The sequence below is a fragment of the Pristis pectinata genome, chromosome 11 (genome assembly GCF_009764475.1).
Source record: "Pristis pectinata isolate sPriPec2 chromosome 11, sPriPec2.1.pri, whole genome shotgun sequence".
Taxonomy (NCBI): domain Eukaryota; kingdom Metazoa; phylum Chordata; class Chondrichthyes; order Rhinopristiformes; family Pristidae; genus Pristis; species Pristis pectinata.
The window spans coordinates 14,116,510-14,132,997 of record NC_067415.1 but is presented as its reverse complement, the minus strand read 5'-3'; the positions used below and the strand labels follow the sequence as shown (position 1 = coordinate 14,132,997).

The 16,488-nt window shown below is 39.9% G+C and overlaps 1 protein-coding gene across 1 annotated transcript in view; it reads right to left on the bottom strand.

The window, feature by feature from the left end:
- oca2 (oculocutaneous albinism II) overlaps positions 1 to 16,488 on the bottom strand; it is a 328,581-nt gene that overhangs the window by 52,904 nt on the left and 259,189 nt on the right. Inside the window, exons 21-22 of the mRNA XM_052026515.1 lie at positions 13,046 to 13,150; positions 9,083 to 9,176 (exon numbers count right to left, since the gene is read on the bottom strand). Of these exons, the coding sequence (XP_051882475.1) occupies positions 9,083 to 9,176; positions 13,046 to 13,150 (199 nt within the window). The remainder of the gene's footprint in view (positions 1 to 9,082; positions 9,177 to 13,045; positions 13,151 to 16,488) is intronic.

The window sequence follows — 16,488 nt, the reverse complement described above, 5'->3', positions numbered from 1 at the left end:
GATACACCCTTCATTACACCCTCTAGATTCAACCTTTACCATCCAGGAGCATGATGGCAGTAAGTACATGGAAATGCCATCACTTGCAATTGCTCTCCAAGTCACACACCATGACTCGGAAATATGTCATTGTTCCTTTAATGAGGCCAGCTGTAAATCTGGGAACTCGCTTTCCGATAGCACTTCACCAGAAGAACTTCAGCAATTGAAGGCGGCGGCTCCATTGTCCGCAACGCAATTAGAGATGGACGATAAATGCTGGCTGTGCCAGAAATGTCCACATCATAAATGTACAATACTATCACTTACAGCAGTTCCAATGTGTAACTGTCTAATGGTGCAATATTAACGTTAACATGGGTACTTAATCATCCATTCAACAGATTGTAATTTCATTTTAATTGAGACGTTTGCACATTTTTCAGTGCAAAATGAACAGTATATCTGCAGATGTTACTTCCTGTCATCCTGTCTTACAAACAACATATTTTCCAATTGCTAAGTGAGAGTTAAACTGGGGCATTTGTCTTCCAGTTGTGATTAACCTTAGTAACGAGAGAGATTTATCCACTCTCTTATTCATTCTCCACTGCCCATTGCCCCTATAGAACCTTGCAACTGTTTCATCAAGTAGACTCAATCAATGCTCACCTGCTTAAATGGGTGTTAGTCTGGTATACGGGATCCCCATGCAACTGGGAAAAAGCAATCAGCAGTGACTATAATCAATAGCAGTTGACAGGAGTTGGGGTGATTAGGTTATAGTGCTATAACTAGCTTTTTCTCTCCTATCTGCCACACACTGTACTAACTTTAAGCTGGCCAACTTGCTTTCACCATATTTTAAAGAAAAAATAACTGTCTAAAAATGAGCAGCACTACACCAGAAATATAGAAATATGAAAATGTTTGCATTTACTTGAGGGTACACTGGCATAGTGGTTAAGTTACAAGGCCTGCATATGGAGACCTAACCTATTGGTCCAGATACCTGAGTTTAAATCCCAACATGACATCCAAGAAGCATAACTAAATAATTCTGAAATACAGGGTGAGTATCAGAAATGCCTGCCAGATTGTTGTAGATGCCAAATTTGTTGATTCAGGGAAGGATATCAACTATCTTTACCCAGATTAGTTTAGACATGACTCTAGACTAGCTTATATTTGATTCTAGATGGTTGTTTCTTAATTACCCTCTGAAATGACCTGCAAATATATTCAGTTCAGAGGACATTTGGGGATCAACAATAAATTATGGTTTAAAAAACAGAAAGTGCTGGAAACATCCAGGAGAGGAGGCAGTATAGGTGGAAAGAGAAACAGAATTAACATTTCAGGTCTTCAACTGGAAAACCTTGAAGACCAGAAACATTAACTCTGTTTTTCTTTCCACAGATGCTGTCTGACCCTCTGAGTGTTTCCAGCTTTTTCTGTTTTTGCTTCAGACTTCCAACATCTGCAGTTATTTTTTAGTTTTTTAATAATTGCCGGTCTGCTAGTGCCCGCATTCATTGAGTGCATAAGGAAAGAAAATATAAAAGATAGATATGTAAAATATAAATATACATTTATTTTTGCATCTATTTTCTTCCCACCTCTCCTCAGAGCATTTAATTCTTGCTTAAATAAATAACCATTCTATGGACAACTGCAACTGGCCCATGTTCAGCCATATATGAGCCTAGTTACAGATTTTACCACAGAATGAAACATGACCAGACTCAATCCGATCTTCAACTTACATTGAGTGAACAAAGGCTGGCTACAGCCAACTATGCCCCACTATGTGTCTGAGTCTGAAGGTTCTGGGTTTAAATTCCTCTCTTGAGATTTTAATTTGATATTCCAGTGTAGTGCTGAGGGAATGCTGCATTGGCAGGAGAGCTGTCTTCCAGATGCAGTGTTAAGCTGAAGAACTGGCTGTTCTCTCAGATGCATGTAAAAGATTCCAAGGAACTATTCTGAAGATTAACATGGGAGTTATCTGCAGTGTCCATGCTAAGATTTATCCTCAGTCAGCTATATGAAAAACCGATTGTATGGTTGTTAATCACAATGCCGTTTGTGGGAGCTTTCTGTGTACAAAATGACAGGAATATTTCCTATATTACAACAGTGATTACACTTTGAAGATACTTCTTTGGTTGGAATGCTCAAATATGGATACGAAAGGTGATTAATGGATGCAAATTCTTAGTTCTACTAACAACCACACTGAGATCCGTTCATTCAGCACAAACTGAGAAACCAATCTTCAAACTTCCTGATCTGAATACCTCTGCAATTCACAGAACTGCTTCAACCAGAACCAAAAGGAATGTTCCAATCAGTGGTTGTGTAAACTGGTCCTTTAATAGACCATTGTAACAACTTCGATCTACATACGGCACTTTCTGCAAATATTTTCAGAAAATTAGAACAACAGTTCTCAAGAGACTCCAGTATTACCCGAAGCTTTACTTAAATTTCTGTTGTTTTGGGTGAGAACATGTGTTTTTAATAACAGTTCTATCTTCAATATTTAGACATCCTATGAAGTTGTGTTATAGCATGTCCCCTTCTTTTCTGAGGAGTCTTGAGAGGGTAGGTGTGGAGAAGATGTTCCCTCCAGTCAGAGAATCTAGAACTAAGTATCATTGTTTAAAAATGAGCAGTCAGAAATGATGTGATTTTTTTTTCTCTCTCAAAGGGTGGCAAGTCTTTGGAAATCTCTTCCTCAAAAGGCAGTGGAAGCAGAATCTTTGAATATTTTTAAGGAGAAGTAGATAGAAAGTTGATAAGAAAGGGGTTAAACTATATAGGTCCCTGGTCAGACCCCACTTGGAGTACTGTGCTCAGTTCTGGTTGCCTCACTACAGGAAAGATGTGGAAGCCATAGAGAGGGTGCAGAGGAGATTTACAAGGATACTGCCTGGAATGCAGAGCATGCCTTATGAAAGCAGGTTGAGGAAACTCGGCCTTTTCTCCTTGGAGCGACAGAGGATGAGGGGGGACCTGATAGAGGTGTATAAGATGATGAGAGGTATTGATAGGGTAGATAGTCAGAGGCTTTTCCCCAGGGCTGAATTGATGGCCACAAGAGGACATAGGTTTAAGGTGCTGGGGAGTAGATATAGAGGAGATGTCAGGGGTAAGTTCTTTACTCAGAGAGTGGTGAGTGCGTGGAATGGGCTGCCGGAAATTGTGGTGGAGGCTGATATGTTAGGGTCTTTCAAGAGACTGTTAGATTGGTATATGGAGCTGAGTAAAATAGAGGGCTATGGGTAAGCCTAGTAATTTCTAGGGTAGGGACATGTTCGGCACAGCTTTGTGGGCCGAAGGGCCTGAATTGTGCTGTAATTGTTCTATGTTCTATGTTCTAAGTCACTGCAAGCAGATGGAATTGCAGAGTTGAAGTTACAATCAGATCAGTCTATACGATCTTATTGAATGGTGGAGTTGACTTGAGTAGTCAAGTAGCCTACTTGTGCTCCTAGTTCATATGTATGTCTATTCAGGAAACTACATCTAGATCTTTTTATGGAGATCTTTGTGTGATTTAATCGCTGTACAATAATCTGGCAAGAGTTTTGCATTCTCGCTGGGTATCTTTGCTGTGATTACTTTTCATTACTTTTCCTAATATCTGTTCTAGATCATTCTTCCAAATCTCTCTTGTGATTCACATCCCAATCAGGGTTTATAGGGATGGCAAGATGACTGACAATGAGCAAGAGTCCATAAATAAAGAACAAGTTCATTATCCTAACACAACAGATGGGAAATAAATTTGGATTTGGAATAAACTAGAATTAGAGATGGTGAGCAGGAAATTTGCAGATTGCATATAAACCCACCTGGCTCATTAATATCTTTTGAAGAAAGGTATCTGTTGTCCCCACTTCAAACCCACAGCAATGTTATTGACCCTTAACTGCTCCCTGTGTTGACCCAGTATGCTAAGCACAGTTTGGGACAGGCAATAAGTGCAGACCTTGTCAGGTGTGCCACAAACTAAGAGTGATTTCTTTCTTTTAAAATTCTCTGTTATGGGTTATTCTTCCTATTACCTGACTTTTTTTTTCCAGTAGATTCCTCACTAAAAAACATTAGACCCATTCATTGCTTTTGCTGGAGTATATGTACCTCAACATCTCCTGGTAAAAAGACTCCAGTTACGGACTAGATTCTTGATTTGAGCAACCACTGACATCTTGTTTTCCTCTGAGGCCTTGTTTTCCTCCCATCTGATCAACAATTGGACAGCTGAGTCAAAGCCATCTCCTGGCCTGAATGATTACCATAAAATCTGCTGCATAAGCCATTTATCAGGTTTCTTTTGAAGAGGGCAAAAAGAAAGATGTTAATTTATATATTAGTTCAATGTATACACTGGTTTTGTAAATGTGCAATATTTTTTAATTCACTCACAAGATGGGAACATTACTGGCAAGTTCTGCTTTTAATATTCATCTCCACTTATCCCCAGAAAAGATTCACAAGGACGTTGCCAGGACTGGAGGGCTTGAGTTACGGGGAAGACAAGGAGAAAAGGCCGAGTTCCCTCAACCTGCTTGGACTTTTTTTCCCCTGGAGCTTTGGAGGCTGAGGGGTGACCTTGTAGGGGTATATAAAATCACGAGGAGCATAGATAAGGTGAATGGTCACAGTCCTTTTCCCAGGGTTGGGGAGCCTAAAACTGGAGGACATAGATTTAAGGTGAGAGGGGAAAGATTTAAAGGAGACCTGAGGGGCAACTTTTTCACACAGAAGGTGGTGGGTATATGGAACAATCTGCCAGAGGAAGCTATAGAAGTGGGTTCAATTATAATATTTCCTTTCCCAAAAGGCAGAAGTGAACCAGATGGGACTTTATATCTATCTAATACTTCCATAGTCAGCATTACTGATGCTAGCTTTATATTCCAGATTCATTTAATTAATTTAAATTCCTTGACTGCCATATTATTTAATATGGAGCTGAGAAAAATAGAGGGCTATGGGTAGGCCTAGTAATTTCTAAGGTAGGGACATGTTCGTCACAGCTTTGTGGGCCGAAGGGCCTGAATTGTGCCATAGGTTTTCTACGTTTCTATGTTAAACATAGGTTCCTAAGTCGTTAGACCAGGCCTTTCATCTACTCCCCTGGTAACAACCACTATGCTTAAGTACAAACTCATGCTTTCTTCAACAAGTTTAGTTTAGCAAATTGAACTGCTTTCTCATTATTGTCATTGGACCATGGGAGCATTAATTGGGTTTATTTGCTCAAACACTTCATGAATTTGTGTTCAAATGCATCTGAACTGACTTCATTTGGAATGCAATATCCAGAAAATCATTGAAGCCTCCAAGAAACTGAAACATTCAAAAGGCTATCAAAAGAAATGTCTTGCCTGCTACACTTGCACAAATTACAGCTTCAGTTAGATGTACAATTTTATTTGGAATTGATTAACTTAATCATATGTATGTTTAAAGTGAAATGTGTTCTGCCATGTTTAAATATTTGATTTTAATGAAGTGCAAATATAATGGTACCAGTCTTCTCCTCTGATCTGCTGAGAGCATTTCCTTGGATCATTGCACAAAATATGTTACTTGTTGGATATCAGTCTACCCTGTCTCCAATTTGTGCTACTAACAATACCATAACAGACACCTCCTGCCAAATTTTTGGATTTTTGAAATCCTTGATACCTTAATGTATTTTATCAGAAGTCTGAGCTACTTGTTATACTCTCTGGTATTTCTTGTCTTCTGTCATTATTTCTCTTAGTCTTTGCTGCAACATTGAGAAATAGTATAACATGTTCACAGATATTTGGCAATCTTTGTTGTACTGAGTTTTCAGATTTAGGCAGGTAGCTTCAAACCCACCAGTTGGTGCTGTGTAGTGTTCGTGTACCCTGCTTTTGCAATGTATGCAACATGTTTTGTTGGGTATTCATACAAAGGTAGTTATCCCCACCACGTGAATTTGTGCATATACACATTGATGAGATTTGTTGCATTCAGATATTGTGATTGCCAGCTCTTTCCCTAATGGAATACATCAGAGTTCCACCAGTATAAATCTGGACATTCATATACTATGGGTTTTGTCATCATGTAATAAAAGCATACTGAGGGAAAATCAGGGAATGTCAATGATATTCCTTGTTTGCTTGTTCATCTCCAACATTTCAGTTCCCTCTGCTTTGTTTGCCAAACATTATGGAATATGAAAGCTCCCACTGTTCTCTGGGGACTAATTGTGTCTGCTTCAGGTTACTTTTATAGTTATCTCTGAGCCATTCAACAATTATATAGTCATGGAGTCATACAGCACAGAAACGGATCCTTTGGCCCACCATGCCCATCTATACCCATCCCATTTACCGGCACGTGGTCCATAGTCTTCGACACCTTGGAGTGCTCCTTTGGATGCTTCTTAAATGTTGTGAAAGCACCTGCTTCCATCATCCCCTCAAGCAGTGCATTGCAGATTTCAACCACTCTCAGCGTGAAAAGTTCTTCCTCAAGTCCCCTCTAAACACTGTATCCCTTAGCATAAACCTATGCCTTTTGTTATCAGATCACTAGGCTGAAGTATTGCAGTCAGTCCTCCTCATTAACCAGTTGCTCACAAATCTGTGATTGCTTCCAACATTTGGGTCTAGCAGTTTTAAGATTTTGTGCTGCAATACGTAATCCTGTGGGCTGATGTCATTAATCCAATGGAATGATTGCAATCCATGATTAGATACAGACTAGGTAGCTATGATTTTTTTTCTGTTCTATGAAGTAAAATCTTTGTTACATTAGCATTGCATTTTTTTGAAGAACTTGAGATCTCAGTACTCGATCTCTGAAACTGTTACCTATTATTCTGACCACAGCTGTGCCTTTAATGAGGCAGCCTACGAGGACCTGTAATCAAAAGACTTAGCTTTTATTCATCTATTATGTATTCATCATTCTCTTCTTCCGAAGCTTGAAGCCTTATGTTAAAACATATTCCTCATAAGAAATATTCTTCAGAGAAATAATATATCCCTCAAACCAGTCCATTTATCTTATCCCTTACAATACATAAATGCATTATGCATGTCTACCACTACTGGTCTGAGTACGCGGTAGTTTTATCTCAATCCCATCATTGATCATTAAAGTCTTTATATATCTTTACCATAACATTACACTGCTTGGGCAGGCAATACATAAAAATGGAATGTATACAGTCTAGCCACATGGCTGCAACTGAAGGATTTAGGGAAAACTAAAGGGTTGGAGGTAAATTTTTAGGAGGTTTTTGAAGGTAGTAAGAGAGGCAGCAATGCACAATGAATGGGGAAGATAATTCCAAAGTGTCAGACTATAATGACTGTGGAAGTTGTGCTCATGTTTCTAGGATAGAGGTCAAACTGAAATTTCTGACGTAGGGATAATATTACTATCATGCCAAGGCTTCACACTTACACCACTGAATACGTATTCAAAACAAAAAAATTAAGACTGCAGGAAAAGCATAAAGGATCGGAATTAAGTTGGAAAGCTTCACGGGAACAGTGGGCCTGTGGCTGCCTTCTATACTGTGACAATCCACAGATGAAAATCAAAATCATCTTCAGACACTGGAAATCTGAAATAAAAACAGAAACTATTGGAAACTGTATATGTATATGGAATGAGCTGCCAGAGGAAGTGGCTGAGGCAGGTACATTAACTGCACTTAGAAGACACTTGGACAGGTACATGGATAGGAAAGGGTTAGAAGGATATGGGCCAACCACAGACAAGTGGAACTAGCTTAGATGGGACTGCTGGTCAGCATAGACCAGTTGGGCCGAAGGGCCTGTTTCCAAGCTGTATGACTCTATGACTCTAAACACTCAGCAGGTCAGGGGCATTTATGGAAAGAGAAATATGGTTAACTTTTCACATAGAATGTTCTGACAAACATTGTATGTGAAACATTAACTCTGTTTCTCTTTCCACAGATGCTGCCTGACCTACTGAGTTTTTCGTCATATAGCATGGAAACAGGCCCTTCAACCCAACTGGTCCATGCTGACCAACATTCCCATCTAAGCTAGTTCCATTTGCCTGTGGTTGGCCCATATCCTTCTAACCCTTTCCTATCCATGTACCTGTCCATGTACAGAGTCCCGCATTCCATCCCCACCTTTATTGAGATAGATGGTCCCAATTCTGAATGTTGAGGGGAGCTGCAACTGGTATTAGTTCCTTCAAATTAAATACCAACTCTGGTTCAGTCTTGAGTGGAAAGCACTGCAGTATGGAAGACTCATGAGGACACAAAATCTAGGAGTCAGGCTACTGGGCTATCCATGTGGAGTCATGAGTCTGAATCCTGCAATGGCAACTGTGGGACTAAATTTAAGCAGTAATTATAACATCTGGAATTAAAAAGAAAAACTGGTATCTGTAATGGTGACCACGACATTTCCAGATTGTTGTTAAACCTCATCTGATTTACTAATGTCATCAGGAACAAAAGCATATCATCCTCACCTAGTCTGACTTATATGAGATTGCACAGTTCCAAAAGCATATACAAGCCATTCAGTTCAATCAAGTATGGACAAGAAATGCTGGTTTGCCAATAAACAAGTAATTTTTTTGAGAAGTAATTGATCTTCTTAGAAATGAAGAGGAAGTAGAGATTCAACATTTCAAAGGGTGCTGGAAGAGGACTGAACAGGCACACGATGAGGTGTTGGTAAGGTGTAGACAATTGATGAGATCAAACATAGACGACAAATTCTGAAATCAATGCTGTCTTTATTGTTTATTTCCTGATTCATAAAAGCTGGAAGAAACCAATGAACACCCAGCAATCACACAAAAACTCTCATATGATAACTTCTCCAAAGATTTTCTGTCAATAATTAGGTTCCTGTGTAGAAAGAGACTTCTCCCACTGACAGCACCACTGAATATGATGACGTATTGGAGGCAGGAAAAATGACTCCACGCATTTAGGTTGCAATTTCAGGAACTCATCTGCCATGCACTTTGACGGAACAATGTTATTGTCCCTTGTTACAAAAATAGATCATGTTCTAGAGCGACTTAATTCAATACTGTCACTCACCCCCCAGACAGGCTCCCATTGCCAGGGCGAAAATCAGAGGTTTCACAGGCAGGTTTACATCAGCAGCCTGGCTCAGATTTAGCAGCACAGGAATCTATTAAGGAAAAGAAAACTAAAGTCAAAGTTGAGTTTATTGTCATATGCACAAGTACGTGTTTGCACAGGTGCAGTGAAAAACTTACTTGCAGCTGCATCACAGGCACATAGCATTAGAGAAACAACATTCACAAGAAAAATGTAAATTAAACATAAATTATACAAGACAGTTGGGACCTATTTCGATCCAGTAGAGTTCAACATACTATAAAATCATTGTGTTAGAAGCAATTAAAATCTATGGGTCTGTGCAGTTTAACCGATGCTCGGCATCAGTTAGAAATGTCAAAACACAAGAGTGAGCAGATCCCATGTCTTTGTACCAGGCCTTTAAATAAGATTATTTTACTGAGTGACACCAGTCAACTAATCAGCAATTATCAAAATGAATTGTTTTACACATATTCATAAGTAGTTTTAAGAGAACTTTTCAGCTCACTTTCCTCTGGAGGTGATCATCTATGTGTAAATTCTCTCAAATTGTCTCTTCCACGTTTTAATATAGCTGCAAACAATTAAAGTCAGAGGCGGCATGGGGGGTGGAAGAGGGGAGACAATGGAGCCATGAAACTAATACAACAAAATTCAAATCAATGAAGTATTGTGCACATTTCTGGTAACCCAGCTATGGGGAGGATGTCATAAGCTGGAAAGGGGACAAAAAAGGTTCACAAGGATGTTACTGGAGCTTCAGCGTTTGAATTATTAAGAGAAGATGGGGTTATTTTCCCTGGAGTGTAAGAGGCTAAGAGGTGACCTTATAGTGGCATATAAAATCATGAGGGGCATAGATAAATGAATGTTCACAGTCCTTTTCCCGGGGTAGGGGAGTCTAAAACTAGAAGGCATAGAGTTTGTGAGAGGGGAAAGATCTAAGGAGGTCCTGAGAGGCAACTTTTCCAAACAGAGGGTGGTGAGTATATGGAATGAACTGTCAGAGAAAGTGGTAGCAGTGGGTATAATCACATTTAAAAGGCATTTGGACATGTATATGGAGAGGAACGGTTCAGCAGGATATGGGCCAAACATGGACAAATGGGACTAGCTCAGGTAGGCAACTTGGTCAGCATGGACAAATTCGGCCAAAGGTTCTCTTTTTCATGCTGTAGAACTGTCTGACTCTAATCACCAACACAATACCATTTCTGGTTAAAACCAGAATGTCAGCAGGACAGCAATAATCCATATTTTCTTTTAATTCATTCATAGGATGTAGACATCACTGGCAATGGCAGCATTTATTGTCCGTCTTTCACTGGCCCAGAGTTGAGAAGGCTGTGAAGAGTCAACAACATTGGTGGTTCTGGTATATCACAAAGGCAAAACTAAGTAAAAGTGTTCAATATCCTTCCCTCTGAGGACAGTAGTGACTCACATTAGTTTTTATAACTATCTGGTAGCTCCATTATAGTTTTTTGAAAAATTCCAGATTTATTTAGAAACTTGGATTTTTTAATTCCTGGCTACCATTATGGAATTTAAACATGCAGAAAGGATTTACAAGAATGTTGCCAGGACTCGAGGGGCTGAGTTATAGGGAGAGGTTGGACAAGCTAGGACTTCCTTCCTTGGAACATAGGAGACTGAGGGGTGATCTTATAGAGGTGTATAAAATCATGAGGGGCATAGATAGGCCGAATGCACTCAGTCTCTTTCCCAGAGTTGGGGAATCCAGAACTAGAGGGCATAGGTTTAAGATGAGAGAGGAAAGATTTAATAGGAACTTGAGGAGCAACTTTTTTTACAAAGAGGGTGGTACGTATATGGAATGAGCTGTCAGTGGAAATGGTTGAGGCAGGTACAATAACAACTTTAAAAAGACCATTGGATAGGTACATGGAGAGGTAAGGTTTAGAAGGATATGGACCAAATGGGACTAGCTTGGATGGATATCTTGGTCAGTATGGACCAGATGGGCCGAAGGACCTGTTTCGGTGCTATATAACTGTATGTATCTCTCCATCAACAGTCCTGAACTTTGGTTGCTAGTCGGGTAACTTAACCACTAAACCACTGTACCATACTTAAGGACCCAGGTTTGACTCTGACCTCAGGCGATGTCTGTGTGGAATTTGCATCCTATCCCCATGAACATGTGTGATTATGCTCGGAGTTCTGGTTTCCTCCCACATCCCAATAATGTGCTTGTAGATTAATTGGCCAATATAAATTACCACTTAGTGGAGGTTAATGGCAAAATGGAGATGGGAATGCGTGAGAGAGAATAAAGAGGTACAGGGAAATAAGGAGTGAAGGAATGAGATTAACAGGATTGCTCCCCTTGGAACTACATGGACCTGATGGGCTGAATGGCCTCTTTTTGTGTCATTATAAAAATAGGTCAAGACATGTAGAGTATATAATCAGTGACCAGATATGTCCATAAAAGAAAATATGCACTATAAAAGAGAATTTGACTTCACTTCAATTACTTCTTTAGAAATTCAGCTGAAAGCGATTTTTTTGAAATAATGCAGAGCTGAACTGTGGTGAGGTCAATTTAATATACAGGGACATCTTTGTACAAGAGAAGGAAATAATTTACTAGTGACAGGCAGTAAAAGTATGCACAAAGCAAGGTAATTTACTACGACAACAATTTCCATTTGTAAAATAGCTGTAACATAGTGAAAACATCAAACCTGCTTCATTGCAGGGTTATCAAACAAGGTAAAGTGGGATCAGGCCATGTAAGGAGAAATGGGACAGATGGCTGGAGCCTTGGCAAAACCAATAGGTTTTTAGGAATAACTTAAAGGAGAGTAGGGAAGGGCTTAATGAATTTATGATCTTGACAGCTGAAATCACAGCCACCAAAGATGGAGCAATTAAATTCAGAGATGAGTACATAGATAGGAAAGGTTTAGAGAGATATGGGCCAAATGTGGGGAAATGAGACTAACTCAAGTAGGCAACTTGGTCAGCATGGATGAGTTGGGCTGAAGGGCCAACTTACGTGCTGAGTAACTCTATGACTGTATGACGAACAAGAGACGAGAATTAGAGAAGCACAGATATCTCAAAGGATTAAAGGGGTTGAATGAGATCATAGGGATAGAAAGGGGCAAGATTATGGAGGGATTCGAAAATACGGGCAAGAATCTTGAAATTGAGGAATTGCTTAACTAAGATCCTATATAAGCAGGGGGTTGATGGAACAGGATGTGACTTGGGGCATTTGGTAGAGAAATGGAATGATCTTAAGTATACAGACCATAGACCTAAGGGATGCTGGTTTGGAGGGCATTGGAATTGTCAAGTACAAAGGTAATAGAGGTATGGAAGAGCTAAAACAAGGGAATTTGCAGAGGAAGAAATGAGTAGTTTTATTTATGGCACAATTGTATGGCCAGAAGCTCAAGTTATGACTAGATTTAATAGTGAGATTTTGATTGATTGGGTCCTGTGTCAGACAGTTGTCCAAGAGATGTACAAAGTTAATAGCCAGGAAGCAGAGTTTGCGACACAACAAAAAAGGCAACAGTTTTGGTCCTCCCAATATTATTGAAGCAAGTAATTTACTAGTGAAAGGAGGCAATGTGTCAGTTTGAAGAGGCTCCCTTGGTACATTACATAACAAAGCGATAAATTTGAAGTTTCGTCATACAAGGGAAATATTTTGCTATCGATAAATGTGGTCTATCCATACGAATTGCATTTCTTCAATTCATTTTAATTTATTTCTCTGCTGTTAAATATTCTCAGAAACTATCCTGTTTAAGCAGACACTAAAGATGGGTTTGAGTTGAATGGGTTTGCTTGAAGTTGGCATGGTAACCAAAAGGAAAAATACTGAGATACAATGTAGAAAGTTGAATTCAGAACTTATATTGACTGAAGCTTTTTTTTGTCCAAGATTTGACTTACCATGGTTGCTGTGAAAGGAATATTATCTATCAGGGAACTTGCTAGGGCACTAACCCAAATGACTAGGATTAGAGCAATTGCAAGTCGCTGGTCTTCTGGAACAGACTAAAGTAAAGAGAAAATAAAAGATGGGGCATTAGTGTAGAAAAATTAACTGATAAAATCCCAATGGGTATAAATTTTCCTGGAAACGCTCAGTAGGTCAGGCACACACAATCAACAATTCAAGTTAGTGACTCATCATCATAAACCTAGTGAATTCGGGTCTTTGATCGAAAGCATTACTACTTTTCTACTGACAGATGCTGCCTGACCTGCTGAGTATTTCCAGCATTTTCTGCTTGTATTTAATATATTTCCAGCATCTGTCAAATTTTGCCTCAGTATGATGTTGCTACAAGACAGAGTAAGTATGGAATCCAAAGATAGATCTAGGCAAGAGAAATAAGAAATGTATTGTGCTGATCTGATTGATTTAATTAAAAATAATTCAGTACTTACATCTACAGGAAGACCACTTGCAAATATCCAAATTTGACCAACAATACTGAACTAAACAGACAATATAAATGATGAGGTATTATACATTCCAATTCTCTTCCCCGTAACACACTGAGAATTTAAAACAAACTACGATGTAACCCCACATTATGGAAGGGTTGCATTCGGAGAAAACCATTCATATCACAATTTTCCATTATGCAAACGCTTTTTTCCCATTGAATCCCATATTATAAGTGGAGCTGCGTTCCTACAGGAAGTTTTTCTCTCAACAGTACTGCCCCCACGGGTATACAATCTGTAGGCAACGGAATTTAGAGTATTGTAGGCAGCGGAGGTTGCTTTAATGAGAGTCTTTTCCCTCTCATCTTAAACCTATACTGTCAAGTTCCTGTTTCCCCAACCCTAGGAAAAAGACGGTGGGCATTCACCCCATCCATGCCCCTCATGATTTTATACACCTCTATAAGATCACGGTGAACCTCTATAAGATCACTGTAGACCTTTATCAGATCACCATCACCATGGTGGTCTTATAGAGGAATGGTGAGCTGAATGGCCTGCTTCTAAGCTATACCACAGCACAACTCTAAATCAAGATGATACAGGTTCTGTTCAGGACTCACTCTCCTAAAATATTGTGGCAGTATTATGGAAATATTCCTCTGTAGGAGGGAGAGTATTTCAGATAGAGTTTTAAACCTGGGTCCAATTTGCCCTCTCTGGTGGACACAATAGATTCCACATCACTGTTTTGAAGAAGATCTGTTTTTCTGAAACCACAGCCCATTCTGTCTCCTCCTGTAGCAGGTCTTGGCTTGTGCACAAACCTCTAGTACATCGGTGCTTCAGTAATGCAGTTTACCAGATGGCGTAACATAACAGTAATGCTGCAGATCTAACATAAATTAACACAATTTAAATGTGCAATTTCCTTTTGAACCTACTTGTTAATTTCAGGTCAGTTTCACAGGTTCAGTGATCTCTGGCTTGTAGGAACATCAGTAAATATGTTCAGGGCAATAATTAATGCCTTAATGCAGCAGTGAAGGTGGCTGAGCCACAAACTGTGTGATCTATAGTGGGGTGTTGGCAAAGTATCATCTTTAAAGATCCTGTCACTTTGTTTTAAGAATGATTTTGTCTTTGCAGATTTAAGGGCTGTTGCCAACAGTCCACATGGCTGGTCAGAGTTAATTGCGGTCAGTCAGGGTCAGGCTAACTAAAATATTTCAGGAGAACCCCAGGCATTGTCAATGTATTTGATTCAGAGCATCTGTTTGGCAATGGGAAGTGATGAGCTCCTTGAGCAATTAATAGTCTGTTCTTAGCCCTACCTGCCTGGCAATTTAAATCAGGCCAACAACTTAATACTCTGCTATCACATTGCTCAATATGCCTCCTTCCTGAGGGATGAGATAGTAACTGCTGATCTTAGTAGCTGCACTGGATACCTGTTAAAAAATGTTAAGGTATGGAGATCAGGGTTAAGTGACATGACAATGCGTGCACCAACCCAAGACTTACTTGGCCAGAGCTACTGACTGTGGTAAATGGATTCCCAGAGGTTCCATTTCATGAATTCCTACCTCCAGTTGCCCTGCCCCCATGTTCTCAACCGCTTCCCCACCCCTTTCCCCAGAAAAAATTGAGATAGTGTTCCCTTTGTCCTCACCTTTCACCCCACTAGGATCTAGCATCTTTTATTCTGTGTGGATAGCCTACAGCCCAGTGTATGAACATTGAAATTTCCAATTTCAGGTAACCCACTCCCATGCTCCTTTCCTACTCCCACCAGTCCACCTAGGGTCCCTCTCTCCCTAGCTCCCCACCCCCCACCTCATTACCTAGACTCATCACCTTCCCCTACCTGGTTCCAACTGCCTATCACCCAAATACCTATCTACCTGGGGTTCTTCTCCATTGGTTCAACATTTCTATACCTCCCCCCACCCACCTGTTCCATTGCCCATCATCCCTCCCTTATCTGGTTCCACCTATTACCCACCTGCTTCTGCCCCCTTCCCCCTCCCCTCTCCCGCTGGCTCCATCTGCCTATTTTTTTCCTTCTTCTTTTCTTGTGTTTCCACCTATCACCAACCAAGCCTCTGTTTCAACACTTCCCCAACCCCTTCCCCCCACCTGGCTCCATCTACCCATCATCCCATCACCATCACCACCCCCACCCCCACCCTCACCCACCACCGATCTAGTTCCACTTATCATCTTTTGTTTCAAATGTTAGTTGTCCCATATGAGTGTCCCTATATTGCCACACCTTCTCAACTGCTTTCCTTACAACCAAATTGGAATGCAGAATGGAATAATTCTGACCTTTCACCTAAACAGATTCTCTTCCAAATTCCAATAGAGTCATAGAGCATACAGCATGGATACAGACCCTTTGACCCAACCAGTCTGGATAAGTTTTATAACTAGTCAATAACCAGTCAATAGTTTTAGAAATGGTAAACAGAACCGTTCAAAGATACTGCACATAAAAAAACTACTATTTTTAATATCTAACGATTCTTCTTCTGGCATGGTTGAGGCTATGTCCTGGAGATAAATCTTAATTTCCCAGAGACTCCAGAGCAATCCTAGAGGATTGCAACATGTGTGGTAGGGTTGCCAACTCTGATTGGATACATTTCATGTTTCATCACATGGTATCCCACCTCTTAAAGAGTTTATAATTAAGAAATAATCTCCTCAAAGAAAATATTTAAATTATTTATTTTCAAGAAACAATACCTCACATTAAATTTCATGCCATGCTTTTCATTTTGCGATCTCTTGGTGCCTTTCTGTAGTCTAACACTAGAGTCCTCATTGTTTATTGCATTTTTCAGAAAACCTGCCAATTTCACACTTTGAAATCATGCCCAAGTCCTCATCATTAATGCATATAAAGCAAAAGCAGTGATCAAAATACCGTGGGC